The sequence below is a fragment of the Podarcis pityusensis genome, assembly GCF_964106645.2.
Source record: "Podarcis pityusensis genome assembly, chromosome: 1".
NCBI lineage: Eukaryota > Metazoa > Chordata > Lepidosauria > Squamata > Lacertidae > Podarcis > Podarcis pityusensis.
Genome location: NC_138028.1, coordinates 94,537,699 through 94,562,270, shown reverse-complemented (window position 1 = coordinate 94,562,270; position 24,572 = coordinate 94,537,699). Strand labels below are relative to the sequence as shown.

Here is a 24,572-nt window from a genome sequence, read left to right as displayed (position 1 = left end):
GAATGGAAGTTTCCCTAAAATATCAGGATAGATATGGATTGTGTCTAATCTCAATGTAATGGAGCCAGAGTCAATGGTAATGTGTACACAGCCTAAATTTGCCTCCCTCTGGTTTTGGTAATAGAGCTTTGTATATATACATTGCTCCTGAAAATATTGTGTATACAATGTTTTTGTTTAAAAGATCTAACATAAAACATCTCAAACCACAAGGAAGCTAGTCTTTGGCTGATGGGTGGATTGGCTGTGCAAAGGTTCTCCCGCTAGATTTGTCAAATTGGGCAGGGTGTGTTGAGGGAAATGTAGCTTAGCCCTTGTTGGCTGTCGCAGCATCATGCTGCATGCTTGAGAAGGGCTCCATATTTGTGGGTGAGAGTTGCAGGAGCTGAATAAGCATGTTATCATCAAAGAACCAGTTTGGTATGGAGCAGGATGTGACATACATGCTGAAACCTTTGGAAAGATGCATAGGGATGCAGCTCACACAGGGATGTGCAAGTTTAGATTAACACTCTGGAGATTCTGTGACATGTGAGTTTTGGCTAAACTGAGGTTTGCTTTGGTATGCCTTTCTGGCTGCTATAGGAGTCACACAGTATTTAATGTGTGCTTTTTAATTCAGAAGGGACACATAAAATTACCTTTAGACCCCAATTGTGGCTGTGGAGCAAAGGTTGAAAATGTAAATGCAGTAGTATGATTTCAAGGCAAACTGAACATATTTATTGTCGTCTTTTGTACTTCTAAGTTTAAACCCAGTTACACAGTTTGCGTTACAACTTGGGGCTTCACACATGACATTTTTTTCTTGCGCATGAAAGAAAAAAAAGAAACTTGTGTGTGAACACTCTGCAGATGTATGTTTGTCTTTCATCTGATGTTTGGAGGCCACAGCACCCCATGTGATGATACCCCAGTTAGATATTTGTCTGGCAGCAAGGGACTTAATCACACTTCTCAGTAGGCGCAGAATAGTTTTCTGAAATGGTTTCCTGAAGCTCTTTTAATCATGAGCAGACACGTTAAATGCTATTTTTGATCAAGTATTTTAGCCAGCTGGCGATCGTCTTCAAAGCCTCCCAAAGTTTCATGTGCAAATCACTTGTTGCAATGCCCCTACAAAAATTATAGATTTCTTAAAATAGTAGTTTTTTGCACTCTTGTTTGCAGTAGTCTTCAGCTATGGTTCTCTGGAACCTGTGATTTCCCCCAAATGTTGCATCCTCCAGTTCCCATCATCCCTGACCGTTGGCTATGCAGGCTGGAGCTAATAGAGTCCAAAAACATCTGGAAGGACACAGGTTCCTCATCAGTTTCCTTTCCTAAGCAGGTGTTTAATTCTAAACCTCCTTTCAGTACTGAACATAAAATCTGAACAGTTCTGGTACCTCTCAGTTCTAGACTTGTATAGCTGCAAATAACTGGAAAATGAAAAGAAATTTTGCAGCCTGATTATTGTGTGTATGTCTTTGCGGATTCGAATCTCATCAAATTCAATTGGATTGAACTTGAGAGATCCAGAGTGTAGGATAGCTGCGTTTAGTCACTTGCTAACCTTATATGTTTCATATGTACTAACTGTTCATCTGATCTGAAGCTGTGAGACTAGTCTGGTACAAATATGTGCTTTGATCAGTCTCTCTCTAAAGATGAGAAAAAGATGCATGCAAGTCTGTTGCCCCCTAACCAGTGGCATAAAGCTAATCTTGAGACCTATGTTTATTTAGATGTGTTTTGCTTTCTTACAATCCAAACAATGGGTGGGGGAAGCTATGGTTTCTAAGAAGCATAGTAAGAAGTAGTAGCAAATATCTGAGAGATAAATTGACTTTTCTAAGCAGCTGCCAGCTGCCTATGACAGGTGAGCAAACTGTAAAACATATTTGTTCGGGAACCTTATAAAATGTATTTGCCTGGGCACATGGCTGGCCCAAGACATTTTGGCACTTGAGGTGGACCGCAGTATGGTGTGTCCCCAGGCAAGAAGGAATGAGTGACGATCTACATCTGGAACAAGGCAGGGATAAAGATCTACAGTGGGAACAAGGGTGGGAAGAAACCAGCAGCACCTCCTACTTGCCTAGATGCCACTCCAGTGCATGCCACAGGGCAGCAGCAGCGGTAATAATATAATATTTTATTTATTTATACCCCGCCCATCTGGCTGGGTTGCCCCAGCCACTCTGGGTGGCTTCCAACACATATAAAAATAATAATAAAACATCAAACATTAATAGTAGCCACAGAAGGTGATGCATTCCTTGGAGTTTGGATCTGCTGATCCTGCCGCCCAAAGCAGGTGGGCCAGCCCCGCTTGGAAAATCTTTGTCTCCTTGTTTACAGGGAGCTTGAAACTGGGTTTCCTTCTTGATTTTGTAATCAGGTGACTTGCAGCTAAGGAAAGCCGCTTAGGACAATGAGAAGGGCATTTGGTATTCTGTATTTCAAGGGGTTTTTTCCTTGAAGATTAGTGACATGCTAATTTGAACCCTTTCTCAGTTATATAGGTGACTGTGAAATTCACATGGAATTGTCCAAGTTCAAAGCAGGAATGAAAGGAATACAGGTATGTATAGTTGCACTTTACTTGCAGTTTACTAAATGGTGTGAGCGGCTGAAAACATTACACTAAATGTGGTTTCCTTGCCTTTTGTAGTTGTATGGGACATTGCGAGTGATACTGGAGCCCCTGCTGACAGATCCACCTTTCATTGGTGCTGTAACCTTGTTTTTCATCCAGAAACCTGTAAGTTATGAATTCTAGTCTGGAGTATATTTCTGCTTTTAATTTACATATTGGTCAGCGTGTCACTTAAAGGAGGCACAAAGTAAAGATAATCAACAGACCTTTTCCAAATGCTTGTGAGCTTTTTGCTGCACTGTGGAAAAGGTGGCAATTAAAACAGAGGTGCAAGATGGGGAAGGGAGGGGAGGGGAGGGCATAATGTACAACCTTAATCCCATACACATTCCTTAGAGGCAAATGCTATTGTGTTGAAAGGGGCTTGCCCTTAGTACTAAGTATGAATAGGGTGACAGCCTTTGATCTCCTTCTGCAGGGGTCATTAAATCATTGAGGCTTGTTCTCATTTTGCTTAGTCTCAGAAAGATCATTTCTGGCTCAGTGCATTTTGCTGGCTGAAATAAAGTTCAATAGTGCCCCTCTCTCCAGAAAGAAAGGCACTCACTCAGGGTGGTGACTTCGCCCTGCTGCATGCAGTGGCATAGCATGGGTTGCCAGTACCCGGGGCAAGGAAAGTATTGTGTCCCCTAAGACAAGTATTGCACCCCCTAACCAGCGCCTCCATTCAGTGCTGCTGCTGTCGTGGAGCAGTGTGCATGCCTTCTTGGGCTGGGGCGCGCCTCTAAAAAATTTGCACCCGGGGCAATTGCTCCAGTAGCTCCCCTACTATATACAGTGGTGCCCCGCAAGACGAATGCCTCGCAAGACGGAAAACCCGCTAGACGAAAGGGTTTTCCGTTTTTGAGTTGCTTCGCAGGACGAATTTCCGTATGGGCTTGCTTCGCAAGACGAAAATGTCTTGCGAGTCTTGAGATTTTTTTCCCGCTCCCCCCCCCTTTTTCTAAGCCGCTAAGCCGCTAATAGCCTTTTAGCAGCTAAGCCGCTAAGCCTTTAATAGCTGCTAAACCGCTAATCCGCTAAGCCGCTAATAGGGTTGCTTCGCAAGACGAAAAAACCGCTAGACGAAGACACTCGCGGAACGGATTAATTTCGTCTTGCGAGGCACCACTGTGCCGTATTTTTCACTCCATAAGACGCACCTTTTTCCTCTTAAAATCTAAGGGGAAATGTCTGTGCGTCTTATGGAGCGAATGTGTGGTCCCTGGGGCTGGGGGGGTGAACTCGGGCTTCCCTTGTCAGCCCCGATAAGCTCAGGGAGCAGTGGGAAGGCTGCGTGCAGCCTTCCCACTGCTCCCCGACCTGCACTTTGGGGCTGGCGGTGGCTTTCCCCAAAGTGCAGGTCGGGGAGCAGCGGGAAGGCTGCACACAGCCTTCCTGCTGCTCCCCGGGGCTGGCAGTGAGGGAAGCTCGGCTTTCCCCACCGCCAGCCCCACAAGCAAAAGGAACCCGAGGCTATCTGGAGAGCGAGAGGGGTCGGTGTGCACCGACCCCTCTCGCTCTCCAGATAACCGCCTGAAGCCTCCAGAGCACGGCGGGAGCTCCCGCCGCGCTCCGGAGGCTTTGGGATGCCTTCTGCTGAAGCCTGGAGAGTGAGAGGATTCGGTGCGCACCGACCCCTCTCGCTCTCCAGGCTTCAAAGATAGCCGCCTGAAGCCTCCGGAGCACAGCGGGAGCTCCCGCTACACTCCAGAGGCTTCGGGTTCCTTTCGCTGAAGGGTAGGTGCCCCTTCAGCTAAGGCGCAGCGCCCCTTCAGCTAAGCGGGAGGAGAAATGGAAGGGGCTCCGTTTCTCCTGCCGCTTCGCTGAAGGGGCGCTGCACAGAGAGGGGGAGATTTTTTTTTCTTGTTCTCCCCCTCTAAAACAAGGTACGTCCTATGGTCGGGTGCGTCCTGTAGAGCGAAAAATACGGTACTTATGGCTGCATGGTAGGGCTGCTTCTAGGAAGAAAGCTTAAATTCTTCTCTTAGGGCTGTGGTGTTTTCTGTTAGGTAAGAAAAGCAAAATGCCTTATGGTACGTAGGTTTCGAATGATAATGCCATTTCTAAAAAGTTCTGGAATTTGTTAATTATTTAGACCATGTCTGGACAGCATCTGGAGGGACCACGTCTGGTGAAAGCACAAGTCTTCACTTTTAAGCTCCACGTCTGAGTGCCTTTTAGAGGGGGGTGGGACTGTAGCTTCCCCCAGGAAAGCCTGCTCTTTAACACGGACACAGAGCTTTAAAGCATGGATCTGTGCCTAGAAACGCGGCATAAAAGGAAGTCTGGATGAGTCCTCAGTAAATAATAATAATAATAATAATAATAATAATAATAATAAATTTTATTTATAACCCACGCTCCCCAGCCAGAGCCAGGCTCAGGGCAGCTAACACCAATAAAATCAAAGTAAAAACATAATGGGGGAAAAGGAGGGGGAACCCAGTTTAAACCAATTTAAAATACAGGTTAACCAGTTCCAGAACTCATATTGCTGGCTTTGGAAACTGCATTGCGATTTATTGTGCTGCAAAATACCACCCTGACTTAGGCATGCCTAATGGAGTTGAGAAAGTTGACGCACACTGAACAAATATATGGGAAGGATCCAGACAGTATGGCAAGCCTCAAGTTCGTCTCCTTCTCAAGCACATTGTTGCCCTGAGGCTTCCACGATGTGTGTGCTAATTCTTTGCTTGTGGAACTCACAGTAGCAGCCACAATTTCTTTATAATAGGCCTGAGTTAGGGCTGCATGACTCTCTAAGCCTTCAGTGTTTGTGAGTAATCTGAACTCAGTCAGAATTACCACACGGCGCAGCTCTCATACCTAACTGACATGCCCACACATTAGAGACAAATGGAATTAATTTGCTCCTAATTTGGTCCCTACTGTTTGCCAGTTCTGTATTCTACAGATTTCTTTGTTTATAAGTAAATACATGTCTGTTCCTGTGGCTAAACTTGTGGTTTCTCCCTCTCCCTCCCTCTCTCTTTTAATTCCTAATATAGCATTTGGAAATCAGTTGGGCAGGACTGACGAACCTCTTAGATGCTCCAGGCATTAGGTAAATGTTCACTTGTTTCCATCATCCTAAGGAAAAGGCTTGTATCTGAAGGAAGGTGATGTGCCAGAGATGTCAGAGTCGTGTTGGGACCAATTCACACATTACAGTCTCCAAAATGAAGGCCATTTATGACACCCCCTTCTGTATGGCAGCTGTTCCATACTAGTGGCTGTAGGTATGCAGAGTGTCTCTCTGCCCACCACATGGAATGCCTCTGTTACTTTTTGACATCCCAGAAAATATATGAACTCTTCTCAAATGGTGGGGAAGGATAAGAATATATTTTGCCACAGTTGCGCTTGTAGGATTTATTAGCTTGCTTTGTAACTTTTCTCAGATTTAATATCGTGGGCATTCAGATATTTGGCTTTGTAATGAGATTTTTTTAATGACAGTCCACGGCACTAGGTTGGCAAAGCCTACCCTAGAGTTCCTCCAGCATGAGCCAATATGATTTTCTTTTTTCCTGCTGAAGCCAAAGAAATCCCAAGCATGTCAGATTTAACCAGGACACATACACCCATTCCTCTTCTGGGTTATTTGTGGCAAGACAATCAACTTTGTAGCTGTGGCTTTGAGCCTGATAAGTCTGCCTTAAGGCTGTCACCAATGGAAGCGAAAGCCTTGAAAAAGGTCAATATGGAGGTCAAATGGCCGAAATATTGGGAAATTTTGGAACAAGACGGAGATAGCCTGAAATTGCAGAGTTTTGAAAAACTAAAAAACAAAGTGCGAGACTGGCTTCATTATTATCAAATAATGGAGGTATTTAAATTGGACAGGAAAATTGGCTTCCAGGTGGAAAGATCCAAATTAGAAACAGAATTGTTAGAACCCAATACTAAGAATTTGTCAAGAATGTATAACTTGCTGCTGAAATGGAATACTCAAGATGAAACGGTAAAATCGGCTATGATTAAATGGGCACAGGACGTTGGTCATAACATTATGTTTGCTGACTGGGAACAGTTATGGACTACAGGTATGAAATTTACGGCATGTAATGCCTTAAGAGAGAATATTATGAAAATGATATACAGGTGGTACATAACCCCAGTCAAGCTTGCGAAAATCTATCACTTGCCCGATAACAAATGTTGGAAATGTAAAGAAATTGAAGGTACATTTTTTCACCTTTGGTGGACGTGCCCAAAGATTAAGGCTTTCTGGGAAATGATATATAATGAATTAAAAAAGGTATTTAAGTATACCTTCCCTAAGAAACCAGAGGCCTTTCTCCTGGGCATAGTGGGCCAAATGGTGTTAAAGAAGGATAGAACTTTCTTTATGTATGCAACAACAGCAGCAAGAATACTCATCGCAAAGTATTGGAAGACACAAGAACTTCCCACGCTGGAGGAATGGCAGATGAAACTTATGGACTATATGGAATTGGCGGAAATGACTGGCAGAATCCGTGACCAGGGAGAAGAGTTGATGGAGGAAGACTGGAAGAAATTCAAAGACTATCTTCAGAAACACTGCAAAATTAAGGAATGTTAGAGGGATGTTGGACTGAAAATAAGTGGTTTCCAGCTGCATAGGTTAAAGTTAAGGATAGATTAAGATTAAAGATTAAGATTAAAGACGTTTAAAGAAATGGAAATTTGATTTTAAAAGGGAAAACTTTAAAGTTACAGGATATTAAGATCAAGGATTAGGTTTAAAAGAGTTGAAGTTATATATTTTAACATTTTATTAAATTAAAGATTGGGATTAAAAAAGTGGAAAAGAAACTGCTGGATAAATAAATGTGGATTGGAATACAAAAGAGGGAGATATGAGGAAGTCCAGAAAATAAGTGACTTAAAATTGGTAATGGAAAAGAGAGTTCGTTATTAATTGTTTTGTGTTTATATTGTTAAGTTTTGTATTGTTTTTTGTGTGTGTTGTTTTTCTTTTTTGTTCGTTTAAAACTTTAATAAAAAATTATTAAAAAAAAAAAAGATAAGTCTGCCTTAAGCACAGCTGCTGTACAAAGCATTTTTTAAAATAATAATAATAATAAAATAACAACAACAACAACAACAACAACAACAACATAATAATAATAAAAAATGTGTGGTTTTTCCTCTTTCAGTTCATTTTCAGATACCTTGATTCAAGATCTCATTGCTGCCCGGTTGGTGTTGCCAAACAGAATCACCATCCCACTGAAAAAGAACATTGACATTTCTCGCTTGAAGTTCCCTATTCCATACGTGAGTCGTGTCTGAGAATGGTGTTCTTTAAGTCTTGGCTCAGGGAGTAAGAGCACTCTCTAAACAAGCATTGTCCTCTAGCCCCTTTGCCCAAGTCGCCTTCAGGCAAGGGACAGATTGTCCTGCTTTGTTTGCAGGGAGATGAGACGGTGCTGGCTATTTAAAGAGCATTCACTCCAATTTGTTTGAGGGGGGTGGGGGCTACACAATATTGCAGCAATTTCCATGGTATTTTCTCTTTCCTTGTCACAAAAGTTGCAATTCTGGGAGCAAGCTGGGCATGTTTCGTAAGAACTTCATATTGGCTTTAAATTGTGCAACCTGAACTTGCTGGTGTGTGCGATGGAATCCCTACTGAAAGAGTTGTACTATACCTCTGGTTTGCATTTGCTCTTACCCACCACTTGATTCTTTCCTCATGGGGAGGTACAAAGAGAGAACATGGCAGGCTGGGAATGAGTCTCCAGTAAAAACTCTGGTGGATTATTTTAGTAAAAAGCTAACCCTCGTCAAATTTCATTAACCAGCTTCCGTAGTGATAGACAGCAGGCATGTTTTTTACTGCTGTGTTTATAAGGTTTTCTTAATCGTAGCCTTTTATAATGTAGGCATCTAGTGAGGATTCTAAGTATATACGGTATTTTTTAATGTTTCTCTGTGTTTTTGTTTTGCTCTCCAAGGGAGTAATAAGAGTGTACCTACAAGAAGCTGAAAATCTTGTCCAAATGGACAATTTCCTTGGGAAATCGGACCCGTATGCTCTTCTGAGGGTTGGTCAGGTGCAATTCCGAAGCAAGACAGTGCACAGGAACCTGAACCCCATCTGGAACGAAATGTTTGAGGTGATGTTTCTCCTTGAACTCTTACTAGCAATAAGCTGGAATGCAGTGCTCTCTCCTTGTTCAGAATTCTAGACAGAATTCTAGAATTCTAGAAGGTAGTTAAATAAAATAAAAAAGCCTTACCTTTGGAAGAAGACAGATCACTACTTATATGAGTAAGTAAAATTGAAGTGGAATAGATGGGGAAAGTTCCCTGTGAAATATTTCACTACTGACTCCTTAACCAACATTTGTTTGCTTGAATTGTGTAGCAAGGCTTTAATGAGCAAGGCCCTCATTAAGCTTCATCAAGGGTCTAGGCACCAGGTGTGGCCCTCCAAGTCTCTTTACCTGGCCCATGAGACTCTCCAAAGGCCCCAGCCCCTTAGCCCCCCATTGCATCCACTTTTGTGCTTGGCTGGAATGGGTGTGTGAACTCTGCTAATGTGTGCCTGAATGGAGACTATAAAGGTGAGTGAGTGAGTGGGTGCAGAAATTTGCCTTCCCTACAAAGATAATTTACACTCACCACTCTGCCCGTTTTTGCCTATGGCACATTGCCCTAAGAAGATTGTCCAAAAGAGAAGGCGACCATCAAGCTAAAAATGGCTCCCCATTCCTGAGTTACAAGATGGGAAATCATGTACCTTTCTGATTTTAACTGAGCATCATGAAAGGGCACGGAGGCATTTCGGCATCTTCCCCACTTCTGCTGGATTGTGCTTGGTAAACAGGAAAGTTCGCTTTCTGCAAGCTTCAGAATAATAGGAAGGCTTGCAACTGCATTTCGAGAAAAATAGCTGTACAATATTCTGTTACTTTAACACACACTCTCTCCCCCTACAGTTTGTTGTTCATGAGATACCTGGTCAGGATCTAGAGGTAGACCTGTATGATGAAGATCCCGATAAAGATGACTTTCTGGGCAGGTGATGGATATAAATTTTCCTCTTTCATCTGTGCAACCTTCTGCTTTATCTCTTTCTGCCCCTCCTGCAGCAAAAGTGTGATTAGTATTAAAAGAAAAGTGCCAGGGTACAACCCTCCATGGGCTATACCATTTCTGAATTCAGGTGGGGAAACTGCAGATTGCAATACTTTCCTGCTTCAAAAGCATTCTGCCATCAACGGCTAGAGGATAGAGAATAGTTAAATTCCTCCCCCTGACATGCTAGTTTGTTTTATATATATGTGTGTGTGTGTGTGTGTGTGTATAAAAGTGCAAGGGAAAGCATTCTGACATACATTTGCTCTATCTGCATTCTGCAGTGGTATAGTCTCAGTACAGTTATACCTTTTCCTTTTTAAACACATTGGTAAGTTTAAAAGTAATATTTCATTCCTAGACAGGAGTAGCTTGGCAAACTACACTGAACAATTGCAAAGCCCTCTACATGCGGCTACCCTTGAGGTTGTTTCAGAAATTGCTACTTGTGTAGAATGCTGCAGCCTGGCACCTGCAAAATGCATACTTTTCAATTCCCAGTAAATACACATTTTAACTATAAAATATGTATATTTGTGTGTACTTTCTGGAGTACACTCAAAACTACATTGCAAAATTCAGAGAAGTGCATGATTTCGTCAGGTGCTGTGTTTGAATCCACAAGCAAGTTCAGGACTGTCAAGATGCTTCATAAAGCAGTCCAAACAAATTCCTCCTCCATCCCTACCTGAGACAAGGAACTGTTCATTGTCTGAGCCAGTTCTAATTCCTATGGATTGGGGATGCATGGACCTACCAATTTATATAACAAGCAACTATCTCAGTTCTTGTTTGATTTAAGGAGCACCCTCAAACCTTGCTGTTTCTGACTTCATCTTAAGGACTGCAAAGCTTCCTGGTGAACAATAGATGATTAGAATCTGTAAGAGCCACTGGACATTTCTAAGGCAATGTAGCCACACAGTTGGAAATGGTGGGGAGGAGGCTAAATATTCCATGATACTAAAGGGATTGTTTTTCTGCACCTCTGTTCTGTGTGCCTCTGTACTACATTAGAACAGAGGATTCTGTTGATCAAAAAGCACAACCCATTCATAATTGATGCAGGTGAGGAGATGTGAACACCAGGAACATCAATACATGGTCTGTTTATAACTCATAGAAGCAAGGAAAGATACTACAGTCCCTAAACATCTTATTCTTCTTCTGTCTTTTTACAGCCTGCTTATAAACCTTGCAGATGTGATGAAAGACAGAGTTGTTGATGAGGTAAAATGTGTTCTCACGTTAACTCTTCATTTTATAATGTTTCTTGAAAGTGTGCAGATTTTGCGATAGGCTTTGAAGTTTTACGAAATTTTAATGATCCATAGGGATGATTTAAATCACTTGAGTTCTCACGACTATCATCGAATATCTTAAGTGTTGGAACAAAACAGCTGATGGAAGATTACAAAAGCTACAAAGAGTAGATCAACAAATAGGGTCTGACATAAACTTTCTTGGGCCAGAACCTATTTCATTAGATGCCTATAACTCTGTGTGTATGCACACACATGTGCAAGTTGGGGGTAGGAACTGTTTTGCAATACAACTTTAAATTAGGGTAAAAATACTAAAATCATAGCCCAAATACTGCTAGCTGTAGGATGAAGTCATTTGAAGACTTATAATCTTGAGGCTCTTTTGACCTGAGAGCAATTTGCTGATGTGTAAAAGGCAGGCAAGGAACACACGGTTGTTGTCCTGCAGTACCAAAGGACCATGACAGAAAAGGTTAAAGCTGCAGGTGCTTGTCAATTAATCAGGAGAATTAAGTACCCTATGTATTTTCAAGCTGGGCCTCTTTATTGGAGCAGAGTCTGTTATGGACCTCACCATTCCAGCAATAAAAATGCAGTTTAAGCACATCAGGGTTTTAAAGTGTACCTCGGATAGACTCAGCCCCATAAAGCACTAAAGATAAATGGCTGGTTCTGCCACTTCAGTTCCCCTTGGTGCACAATTCATGACACACTTGCAGGTTAATGTGCATTTATGACACTGATGTGCTTTTTCTTTCTTTACAAAGTGGTTCCCCTTAAGCAAGATTGCAAGTGGACATGTGCATTTAAAGGTTGAGTGGTTTTCTCTGGTCACCAATCAAGAGAAACTTTGCGAGGTGAGTTTTTCTGAGAGATCGGAGTTGGCTGAAGTGAGATACTTGCCGCAAGTTGATTGAAAAGATCCAAGTTCCATTCTGTGCCTGTGTGTACTTTGCTAGCTACATAATTCAACCATTTCTTGTGGTGGCTGCATTTAAAGCCCTTCCTTAGCTAAGGGCTAAGGAAGCCCTGTGCATTGACTGGACAGTCAATCAATGGCATGGACATTTTGGAAGTGGCTCATTGTTTAGGGCAAGGCTGCAGCTTGTGGTCAACCCATTTTAGTATTTGCATCCAGATTGTTCCCCTGCCCAGCCACATGGCAGATGAATAGTAACAGTAACAGTAACTCTGTTCGCAAGACCAGCTTTGCATGTGAGGATATCAAAAAAGCTCTTGTCTTATTTTGGATTTCATTTCCCTCCCACAGGACAAGAATGGTTTTGCCACAGCAATTCTCATTGTGTATTTGGACAGGGCTTTCAATCTTCCTGTGAGTAAACTGATGGAACAACACTTTCAAACTGACCAGCTGCACACAATGCAATTGCTAGTGTCTGCATGCTCATGATGCAGTGGCAGAGATGGAGGACCTGTGGGCCTCTAGATGTGGTTGGATACCAATTGTCATTTGGCCCAGGGATGGTTGGAGTTGCTGTTCAACAACACCTGGGCAGCCACAGTTTCCCATTTCTGGTGTGCACCGAATGCTGCTGCTTTGGTGCCAAGCATCCCAGTTTAGCTGAGATAATAATTGTGTTATCTGGAAACTAGAATCCACAACTTTGCTAATGCCTTCCAGGTTCTGAAAACTTCTATTTCAGAAAGGAGGTGATTGACGAGTATACACATCTGTGACTTCCAAAAGTGAACTGATGGGTTTTTAAAAATAAAAGCGGCAGTTGATATTTCAAACAACAAAATGAATAAGACCAAGCATTCTGCGAAGGCTCCATGAGGGAGGGATTCACCTGTTTAGGGGATGGAGTGAGGGAAAGAAAGTTCAGAATTTAGCTGGCTGAAAAGTCTTCCCTCCCTAGAATGGAACGATTTGTCAGCTTCAGTTCTTTCAGTTTCACCTTTTTACAGTCTTAAATTCAGTTCTCCACACTTCTGCAGAAGTTTGTGATTTAAAAAAAAATCACGAAAATTCATAAGCATTTCAATGCAAATTTCCCCTAATAATATGCCTTATGCATTTTCACTAATAAATTCATTTTATGCACCATTTTACCCGATGTGTTATGTTGGCAAACATCGTTTGGTAGGAAAACTGCACCTCAAAATTCCAAGGAGTGCAACTTTCGAAGGCTAGCTGCATTTCAGTTCTCACGTTGTTTCAGAAAATGCAAATTTGAAAGTTTCACCTTTAAATGCAAACTGAATTGAATTCCTTGTCTGTTGCTAGATTTGAGATTAAGCCCTTGTTCACAATTATGTATGCTGCTAATCTACTTTCAGTAAAATTAGCTTCTGACCCATGTTAGCCTTAGAACTGAAAACAAAGCAAAAACAGCCTTTGTTTTTGAGAAGGAAGCAAGGACTTCTTTTCCTGCTAGGTGATTTGCTATTTTCTGGGATTCCCTTTGCTGGCAGCAATATCCTGTTCTTTTCTTCTTTCGTGTCCATAGCCTAATCCTACACTACTTCTGTTTGTTACAGGGATCTATACCCTGCCTGTCAATCAGATTTCAAGGGTGTCTTCCAAAATCGGAAAACATAATAAAAACAAGCATGTATATTCTTTAAAACACAGTAGAATAATAAGAGCAGCATAAAACCTAACAGCCAGGATAAAAACAGACCAACTTTGATGGAAGGCTTTAGAAGGAAAATATCCTTGGTGCTGAAATGACATCAAGGTTGACCCTTGGTGAGCCTACCTGGGGCAAGCGATCAACTGCTGCTGTACGACACCTAACTGTTGTTTTTGTATTCCTTCCTAAATATCTTCCCTAATACAGAAAAATCAGTTTGAATATTACAATGGTGACTGTGGAGCAAAGAAATATAGAAAAGACAGATACATCAAGGTAAATGCTTCAGCGTCCCCTGTGTCTCAAAAGGGGCACACGCGCTGAACCAGCCTACTGAATGGATGCCATGGCTAAAACCCTAAAATATGTTGCATCTACGGGGTTAATGTTTGTTTCTCAATGGTATGTCAGTGTCCCATACCACAAGGAAGAACAGAGACACTGTAGTTGATGGTGCAGGTGAGGCTAAACTGGTGAGCAGTATGTAGGAGGAATGTTTAAACCCAGATTAGGCAATGCACAAGACATTCATAGCACTTACCTATGATCAATGGATCCCAGTAAAATACATGGGTGGTCTCTGCTTCAGTGCATTCAGAAACATGTTTCTAGCCCTTGTGGTGCTACAAGAGCAAGTTTTTATTTCAAAAACTTAGCCATTGTTATTTTTGGACCAGCCCTGATCCAATAGTTATTGGTTATTCCTATTATTAGTTTTCCCAGCTACTGGAACACCTCTAGCAAGACCATAATTGTCTAGTCATAAATGGTGCTGCATCTGTCATTGTAATGCAAACTTGAGTTGTGTTTGACATATTTGGCAGCTTGGTTGTAGCCTTCTGATTTATACTTGCCGTGTGGCTGTTTTGTGCTTCAGCTATAATGGATGAACTCGACAGTCTTGCATTGCAAGAGCAGCAGCAGCAATTGTGAGGTTATCTTTACCATATAATGCCCAAATTCTAGCTCCAAACATGTATGGCTTAACTCCACTCAGCGAAATAAATGCAGGGTGTAACACTGTATTGCATTGCATTTTGTGGAGAATGTACTGGGGAAACCCAGCCAGATGGGCGGGGTATAAATAATAAATTATTATTAATAATTATTACTGTTTTAATGATTAAAGTTCTGCTCAGAACAGGGTTCCTGTCCCTTCCTAGATCTTGCAGAAATCCCAATGTTTAATAGCTAACATCAGCCTCCCTGTTCAATCCACCTCCTTGTCTTTTGGAATTCATGATGCTATTGACACTGTCTTTTCTTTCAAAAATTTAAATAATAAAGAAGATGGAACGTGAACCTTCTTCCTTTGTCCTACTCACAGTGGGCAACAAAACTCATAGAAGCAAGGTAAGGGGTGTAAGAATTACTGGTTTTTTGTTTTTAAAAACTTGAACGGACAGTTGTCTTCATGGGGCACGTGTGGTTTTCCAGTAGCATATCTTGGATACAAGTGTACCTTCTTGGATAATTAAAAAGCAACACTTTGGTGTTTTGTAGGTGCTGCCCCAATGAAATATCTGTGGTGTGATGTCCTGTCCCCACTTACTGGGTGGAAGTGACTGCATTGCTTGGGCTGGTGGGAATAGTTACACAGCTGTGTTGTAAATATTTATTTTGTATGTGGTAGGGTGGGCCCTCTTTTAAGAGCATACAGCCAACATGAAGGGTTTGGTTTTTTTGTTTTTTTAACAAAGAGACATTCTGACTAAAAATAAATAAATAGCTAAGATTCTTGAAATGACAAGAGTCATATTTTGGAACTAAAATTAGCACACTGGGCTACTTTTGCATCCACCAGTAACTTTTTACGGGAATCTTTTTAGATTATCGAACCAAAAGGCCAACCAGGTGGCTCTGAGAATCCCATAGCAGAGTTTGAACAATAACACTGTTGGTCAAAATAGCCAAACCTGTGGTGTTTGTGCTGTTATATTCTATAACTGTCGCCATTGAGTTGCTACCTTTGGGCAGGGTTTTGCTTTCTCAGGAACAAAATAGAGCACACAGAGTCTGGGGAAGGTTTGAGATCCCCCTTGAGTAAGGTAAAGGCAACTGGACTGTAACAAATGAGGGGCAATTTGTCTGTTTTTGTTGCATTAAAAACTGCTAGTATGGAAAAGTCATGAATATAATGCATTGTGTCGTATTAATATAGTTGGGCACTCTGATTACAAAATGGATGCTACACCCCTTCCCAAAAATTCATTTCTTAAGTGTACGTCTGCTCCAGCTGTTTTTCTTGGGCTATGTCCTGAGAGCCAGTGATGCAACTGAGTGCTAATGAATACATCCTTAGTGAGGCACTTGGTTTTCCCACAGTGTTCCTGCTATTTCAGCGCAAGCATTGCATTAAGAATAATTGCCTGTGGTAAGCTTGTAGCTTGACATGACCACAGCAATCTTCCTCTTTACTCATGAGGAAGCCTGCTAGCACACAGGTACTTTGGCTTGCCGCTTCAACTAGCTAACTGAAGCCACCGGCAATGAATCTGTTGGAGAGGGAGGAGTCTGGGCTGTTCTTTCAAGCCTTGAGCTCTTCTTCGTAGCTGCTTCTACTGTGGTCAATTATTGTGCCCTAAGCAGGCGGTGGAAGGGAATACTTTCTCTTGTTCCATGTTGAGCTCCAGCTTTAATTGATCTAGGCCGACTGGATCGGCTGCTAGCCTATTTATGGTGTGGTTTTCAAAACCTGCTGCAACAAGCAGCAGAGAACTCCCTTTCCATACAGGTGGAAACTGTGCCTACTTCTATAGAGTTTCGGATACAATCAATTATAACTCAGCTGGCATATTTCAGCATTAACATTCATCAGATCGTGTGGGGAGTCACGGGTGGGGGGGAGTCTACAGGGCACCTAACTGGTTCTGTGTGTTTATTTGTCTGACTTAAAGAAAGTGAACTGGGTAAGAGGCTTTTTAAGGGTTGGGTTTTGTCCCTTTTGGGTAAGATGGTAGTGCTTAAGACAGGGAAAACCTATACATCCCTGAAAACATGTTCTGTTGAAGTCAGTAGAACTGTCTTCTGAATTGGTATACTGTCCTGTAAAACCTCCTGCTCTTCAGTTTCTAGCAGAGTAAAACTATGCGCGGCTACTTGGGAGTATGTCCTATTCAATGGGGCCTTCTCTCAGCTAGGTTGGGAATAATTGTTGGTCAAGTGTTCTGTAGCTAATGTGTGGATGTCGTTCTTTCTCTCTTACCCTTCAGACCTGTAATTTCACCAAGGATCCTGCGTGGGGCCAGGCCTTCACATTCTTCGTCCACAGCGCTCCATCGCAGTCTCTTCATCTGGAGGTCAGTTGGCCCTCTCTTGCTTTATGAGCATGTGGCACAACATGAGCTCATGCTTAATGGGTCTTTGACCATATAATAATAATTGGCACGGGTTTCTTCTCTGTATACACGTGCTCTTGTGTATATAAGCTCCTGTTGCTGCTTTGCAAAGGGACTTCAAAGAAGTGGTCATTATTTTTACTGAGAAAGGGACAACTGGGTTTTGAGGGAAGGAGGGACCATATTTATTTATTTTTGTAGATGCAGTCAAGATATTATTCAGCCTTCCTATGGGGACTTCAGATTCAATGATATGATGCTCGTGTATTATTATTATGACTTGTTGCTTGTTACCTAAATAAAGATAAAGGTAAAGGGACTCCTGACCATTAGGTCCAGTCGTGACCGACTCTGGCTTGCAGTGCTCATCTCGCTTTATTGGCCGAGGGAGCTGGCGTACAGCTTCCGGGTCATGTGGCCAGAATGACTAAGCTGCTTCTGGCGAACCAGAGCAGCGCACGGAAACGCCGTTTACCTTCCCACCGGAGTGGTACCAATTTATCTACTTGCACTCTGACGTGCTTTCGAACTGCTAGGTTGGCAGGAGCAGGGACCGAGCATTAGGAGCTCACCCTGTTGCGAGGATTCGAACCGCCACCTTCTGATCGGCAAGTCCTAGGCTCTGTGGTTTAACCCACAGCGCCACTAGTGTCCCTGTTACCTAAATACATTATAGAATTAAAGACCATGTAAAAACATTAATATTTCATGCAAACACCTACAGTTCATACATGTAAGAAACACACACAACCCTCACCCACAAAACAGCCACAGGAGGCTTCAAGTGGCCCTTTGGGGTAAATTTTGACTCTTCAGCTGCCTCGATATCTGCACATTTCTCCCTTCCCCCAATATAGCCTATTTTTTGGTATCAGATGCCGCCCTCCACCATCCAATAAACTTCTGGCGGGGAATGGGGGAGAGGAGAAAAATGTGAACATTTCCTACAAATACCTTAAACATCCCAGTTGGGGGGGGGAGTTTAGTAAAAAGTTTGTGATGAATCTAGATCAGCGTTTCCCAAACCTTGGGTCCCCAGCTGCTACAACTCCCACCATCCTCGACCACTGGTACTGCTAGCTAGCGATGGTGGGAGTTCTAGTCCAAAAACAGCTGGAGACTAAGTTTGGGAAACGCTGATCTAGTGATTTTTTTTTTTTTTTTAAATGCCTTCTTGTTCAATGGTTAATCACTGCTGAGCCACAGCAATGGTGCTACAAATGATTTAACAACGTAAGAAGAATGCTGCTGAATCGGGTCAGTGGCCCACCCAGTCCAGGTTCCTCTTCTCTCAGACCAATCAGATGCTTGTGGGAAACCGGCAAGCAGGACCCAAGCACAAGAGCACCCTCTCTCTTCCTGCAGTTTTCAACAACTGGTAAAAGGATTAAAACATTGTTGGAACTAACTCATCATACCAATCATAACTCACCATACTGTCTTGTTTGCTTCCGCCCCCTCTAGATAAAAGATAAGGACCGGGAGAATGCCCTGGGGACCTTTGTGTTATCTCTTGGCAACTTACTAAAAAATCCTGATATGACACTTGAACAGAACTTTCAACTGGATCATTCTGGTGTGGACAGCTCTATTAAGCTGAAAGTTGTGTTGAGGGTAAGTTTAAGGTTCTGCATCTTTCTTCCACCTCCCCGCTTCTCTGTTGTATCTCTTCCTGTAGGAACTTGTTGTGCTTTCCTGAAACTAATTAATTTTCTGCAGTGGCTGTCAGGAATCTCTCTGTTTACATCCTAAGATACATTGCTTCAGACTTCAAAAACGGGTGATTAATTGACATGGGGCACAATGAGTTCTGTCTTGTAGAACTATACTGAAACCAAACTTACTTCATGTATAGATTTGTGCTCCGTGCCAAATTGATATGAATTCAAATCCATCAGAAGCGTGTACAACAAGCTCTTGATCTCTACATCGGATGAATCTATTAAATTATGTGGGTGGAATATTTAGGAGGCATACCTAGAAGGGGCCATGTTAGAAGCCCCTTCATGGGTCCTGTGGGAAACTTCCTTCTTGAAACCCCGCTTCCCCTCAAAGAGGTAATTGGGTAGGTCTTGGGTGTCCATATTGATATGCAAGCAATAGTCCTGGATAAGCAGGCTGGTTTTCAATTCTTGTTTTTATCTTTAAACCACCTTGAGTTCTGCTGAGGGAAAAGGTGGGGTATAAATAAATAAATATATATATATATAATAATACTGCTACATTTGAAAACCAGTTAAAACAAGTAACTTGATTAAAATGCTGAATATTTATCAGATTGTGGGATTATGGGTTAGTTTACCCATCACAGAGTTACAGTTCCCAGTCACCCTTAACAAACTACAGTGCCCAGAATTCTTTGAGGGAAAGAATGTTCTTTAAAGGTATAGTGTGTAAGCAGCCTCAGACCAGTCCTCACTAGTCTCTGTGCTGCCCTTGTAGAATTCAGCAAGGAAGAAGATGGGGGCAAGGCTAGAATTAGTTGTCTCTGCTTGTCATTGGCTCTGGCTACTATTCGGCTTCCTGCCCTGTCAGTCCCAAAGGACACTAGCCACCACTGCCAAGGTCAAGCGTATCATGGGTACCACATGCCTGGCTTAAATTTATTATTTCCAAAGGCCAAATAATAATAATAGGAGGTGGGGAATAATATTGTGGCCAATGCAAAATAAAAGCCTAAAAAGCTGCTTGGTTAGGAGTGGCTGGAGCATTTCAGTAAAAAGCATGATAATGTCTTACCTTGAATTCAACCACAGTTAGTACTTACCTACTTTGTTTTCCATGTTCTACAAATGGGATACGAGGATTTCCAAAAGCACCCAGGTGGTTTAGAACAGAGTTCCCTTCAATTTTCAAAATAATGATCTCAAGCACATGCCGTGCTCTGATGCAGATGGATGCTTTGTATTCTTCCCCAAGACAGATCAGCAACTGGGGAATTGACTTGAAAGCCAACAGCACTTAAACACCTGCGGTCCAATTGTGTATCTGTTTTAACTGCACACACTCAGTGGCGTTAAGGAAATGTTTAAAATGTTCTCTCCTTCGTACCTAAGAAGAGAATATTTGCTGTTCCTACGTATTTTACGGTTAGGGTCATGCCCCTAGTTTTCCTGATTTCTAGGCTCATTCCAGAGGGCAAGCTCCTCCTCCTTGTCTCATGCAACTAATAGAGAGAGAAAAATGCATATATGTGCATGAGAGAGAGAGAGAGAGAGAGAACTTTTCCCACTGTGAATTTGGAGCACTTTAGAAGTATCCTTTGTTAGTGGAAGACAAAACTACTTCCTTTTTTAATTTTTAATTTATTTATTTGGTTTTTCAGATTAAAAATTTACAGTCACATATCCAACATACAACATAAAAACAAGATTCCAAGGAATCTCTTGGACTTCCCTCCTCCCCTTTGTGGGTCCTGTTCTTAATCATTTCCTCCTGCATCTTTTATAATAATCCAAATCTTTTACCTCTCCATTGTGTCCAAAATTCACCATTAAACTACAAGTGATATTCCAATCCTACTAACGATTTTAACTGTTTACAATGGTTTTTAAGATAAGTTATAAATTTTCCCCATTCCTTATTAAAATTTGGTCTTCCCGATTTCTGATTCTTCTGGCCATTTTAGCCATTTGGGCATAATCCATCAACTTGATCTGAGGATAAAGTCCCTACCAGAGAAGAACGGCAGATCAAGTTGACAAAACTCTACTTCCTTGTCCAGTGCCTCTTAATGTTGGGTTATGACTATGTTGTTTACTCTTTCTTTCCCCCCATTTTCTTTTCAGGCTTTGGACATACAGCAGCATGATCCAGAGAGTACCTATACTGGGGTTAATGCCTCGAAGCAAGTTCCCATCCCTGCCACTGAGCAGGATGAACCCAAAGGCAAGACACATTTGCCACCTCCTCCACCTCCTCCTCCACCACCATCACCAAAAGTAGAAGTGCCCAAAGCACCTCAGGAGAGTAGCAGCGACTTAGGCCTGCCTGACCCCCAAGGTGACCGACGCGAGAGCAATGCTAACCTTAATGTAAATGAGAAATTGGCAGGGCCTATTGTGATAGAGGCAGTGGCTGGAATTAATGAGCAAGCCGGCACAGGCGGCTTGCGCCCCAAATCCTTGACACCTGCGCAGACCATCCCATCACGCCGTATGCTGCCAGCCCTGCAGAGACTCCAGGTTGCCCCCAGCATTGCATCTCTGGGCTCAATATCCGCTTCAAACTTTGATGTAACTTGCAGCAATCTGGATCTCAATAAGTAAGTCTGCCTTGGTGTGAATTTTTGCCTAAACTGAGCATGAGCTGTACACTTGTTTCTGCACACATTTGGAAAATAAAAGACATGCCTGCAGATGCTAATCTTCTAAGCTAGCATTACTGTTGCTATTTCCTGTTGTTCATGGTATTGAGAAAGGGGTAAGAGGAACTCCTTAAGGCAGGTTAGTTTATTTTTAGAGGGTGGTGTTTCTTTGTTTTGAGACTTGCATTACCTTCAAGGTACATAAGTGTTCCTGTGTAGGATTCTCTAAGCATGTTCCAAGATAAAGATGTGTTTGTGACACCGGGGTGCCTCATGCAAAACTTTTGCAACACCCACACAACATTGTCAGAATGCCAGCCCATTCCCAGGAAAATCCAGGAAGTTAAAGAAATGACAAAAAAAAACTTGTCTCCAATGACCTATCTTCAATACTTCAGTGACCTAATTAGAATTTCCTCTGGAATCACCCAAATCTGTGGGAGGCTTTTATTTCTCAAGATGCATTTAGATCAGAGCAATACAACATGTGTTATAAGTTCAGGGAAGTTTAAGTGCAGCAGGAAAGGAAGGGATGCACTTCCACTTGTCTCGCCACTTTCCCTGGGAGAAACCAACTCTTTCCTGCAGAATTGGATTAAACATCAGTTGGGTTTTTCGCAAATCGACATTTGCTCCAATTCCACAGTAAAGAGCGGGTTTTCCTGGGGAAAGTGGCAAGCAAAAGTGTGGGCAAGCCCTAAAGGGCTTGGAAAGGCCAGCAGTCGGCACACAGACCCCATAGAAATAAAGTAATAACCCTCAGGTTAGATGCCTGTAGCTGCTCCTGGGCAGCTGACCTACCTTCTACTTTCTGCTGGGATTCCAGGTCTCTTTGATGGAAGGCTCTTTGTACTTCATGGTTAGCATCTATACTACTGTGACAGAGATTTTTCTGATTTGAATAGTTTTCAGAACATACCTCAAGGTGAAATGGACCCCAAGAGATGCTGGAATCAAATACATCTTCCTTGGCACAGAGAATTCCTTCTCTTGGGAATGACTTATAGTTGGTTTAGCTTATGGGGATGAGATATACTAGTGTAAGTTAGTAGGGATCTTAGTTATGCAGCATGTGTTCAGCTTCTGGAGGAGGTTTTGTTTGTTTGTTTGTTTGTTTAAATGTAATTCATTATCTTGCAGTGGGACACTTTATGATGGAATGCCCCTGGGAGAGATTCACCTCACTGTGCGCTATGCATCCCTACGGCAGTCTCTTATCGTGCTGGTCAATGCATGCAGGTAACACCTGAGAGAGCTGTTTCTCTTTGTCTTCTGTGATTGATAATTGTTTAGGGCTTGATTTTTGGTATGCACAATTTTCTGCTGTAGGCACAACCAGGATGTGCTACATAGGTGTGCTCACATTTACAAACATCCTGTTACATCCTTCTGATACGGAGTGGATCACATGCAGCTACGAACATGGTCTTGCTGGCTGTCTTACCAGTCTGCCACCCACTGACGCCAGCCCAGGTCCAGCCACATCATTTGGTACTGGGTCTTTATTGTAGACCGCATGCTTTGTACTGAAGTGACAAGCCTGGCTGTGCCCAATAACTGCCTGGCTTCAAGCACTGTATTAGCAGCAGCCCTATCTACAGAAAAGCTTGGGAGGCACAAAGAATCCTCTTACTTCTTAATCTGCTTTTCTCACAACTTCTTCAGATGCAGGAAAAACAAGTGTGGGCACACCCATACACACAATCCTAACACACTATAGATAAACCATTTTCCCACCTGTTAATCCTAAGGATGGTATCTCATTTCCCAAAAGGAATTTAACGCCCTGCTCTCAGCAAGGAGCACATCCCTATGTCCGCATCTACTTACTCCCAGACAAAAGATGGGTAATGCGAAGAAGAACTACCGTCAAGAAAAGAACTCTGAATCCTCACTACGATGAAAAGTAAGTAAAACCTGGAAGGAATTTTCTTGTCAAGACCCTGTGTGTTTTACCTGCTATTTATTTGCCAGAAATGTGCAGTTGCACCCAAGCCTTTAAATATGTCATTGGCTAAAGTTATGCCTTTACTGGGAGAACTGGATGTGGCAGTCTGTCATCGTTTGGGTGAAAATGTTGTAAGTGAAGAGCAGTTTCTTATATCTTGTTTCCCTGTTTGGTTTTGCTCACTTTTTCGAAGCTTTTGTTACATCTGTTATAGGAAGGTGCTTTAAAATTTTTGTAGATCTTCTTATGTGGTATATAGAACCTGTGTATACAGTATCTGAAATAACCAGAATTTTGTTATTTTGTTTCTTTACGTGCAAAGAGGAGTAGCACGCCTCCAAAATCCTGCACATCACAATTTTTAAGTGAACATTAATCTGACCCTGGCTTGGATCCCAGCTAGCCATCTGTGAACAGAAGGGCTACTTTCATTCATGGGCAGGACTGGGATTCAGCAGAGGATTATTTCAGGAATAAGGCAAATTTTATTTCTCCCAGCTCCCTCTCCTGCTGCTCTAGAGGGATCCCCTTTAACCCTCCAGAGCAGATCTGCAAGGGAGCACAAAGAATCTGAAAAATGTATTTCTATCCTGTACACAATTAAAAGTGCATCATTTAAAAACATTCCTACAAGTGGAAACCTCATTAGGATCCAAACCAAATGACCTCTGTCATCTAATATTAAAGCAAGGCTGCTCAGCTCGAACAGAGAAAATATGAACCCTCCTCTGTATATCAGCTTCCCTCTTCTGAGAAAGGCTTGCTTTCATGATCCTGAATGCTTAATGGGTAAGCAACGTGTGCTGAAAGCAGAGGATAAATTGATCTGCCTTAGGCTTTTGTCAGAAGACTGTCACTGTGCAGACTGAGCTATGTCCATGGCCCCTGAGCAGCTGGGTATCTTCAGCTCTGAGCATGAGATTACAGCACACTCAGCAGGAAAAGGTCATCTGTCTAGAGTTGGGATGGGGAACCTTTAGCCCTCCAGCTGTTGCTGAACTACATTTCCCATCACCCCTGACCATGCTGCCTGGGACTAATGGGCCTTGGGAGTCCAGCAAGTGAAAAGCCATAGGTTCTGCACACCTGGTTTAGAGGTAACAAGGAGATGGTCCACTGAGTGCCTCTGAAATGGAGTAATCTTTCTGTTTTGCATGAAGTACCCAGAAGGGTCAAAGGTAGCACTGGCCTGCAGTGTGTACACGCACACACATACACACACACGGTCTTAATGTTTCAGTTTGTGGGTAAAAAGTGGAAATCTGAGATTCTAGTACCATACCCCCTAATTGTGGTCTCTGATCAACCTGGGCTTCAGAAAACATAATGCTTTTGTAATTGTTATCTATTTTTAAAAATCACTAAAACATTTTTTTTTAAAATCATGATTCCCACTGTGCAAAGACCAGTGAGCGAAATGG

General features: G+C 42.3%; 1 protein-coding gene across 1 annotated transcript in view; it reads left to right on the top strand.

The window, feature by feature from the left end:
• The window catches only part of ESYT3 (extended synaptotagmin 3), a 40,083-nt gene that overhangs the window by 13,682 nt on the left and 1,829 nt on the right, over positions 1-24,572 (top strand). The window contains exons 5-20 of the mRNA XM_081006557.1: positions 2,500-2,566; positions 2,657-2,746; positions 5,635-5,690; positions 7,771-7,891; positions 8,572-8,733; positions 9,559-9,641; positions 10,879-10,927; positions 11,730-11,819; positions 12,233-12,295; positions 13,767-13,835; positions 14,847-14,912; positions 16,772-16,858; positions 18,362-18,511; positions 20,686-21,161; positions 22,344-22,442; positions 22,978-23,109. Of these exons, the coding sequence (XP_080862683.1) occupies positions 2,500-2,566; positions 2,657-2,746; positions 5,635-5,690; positions 7,771-7,891; positions 8,572-8,733; positions 9,559-9,641; positions 10,879-10,927; positions 11,730-11,819; positions 12,233-12,295; positions 13,767-13,835; positions 14,847-14,912; positions 16,772-16,858; positions 18,362-18,511; positions 20,686-21,161; positions 22,344-22,442; positions 22,978-23,109 (1,860 nt within the window). The remainder of the gene's footprint in view (positions 1-2,499; positions 2,567-2,656; positions 2,747-5,634; positions 5,691-7,770; positions 7,892-8,571; positions 8,734-9,558; positions 9,642-10,878; positions 10,928-11,729; positions 11,820-12,232; positions 12,296-13,766; positions 13,836-14,846; positions 14,913-16,771; positions 16,859-18,361; positions 18,512-20,685; positions 21,162-22,343; positions 22,443-22,977; positions 23,110-24,572) is intronic.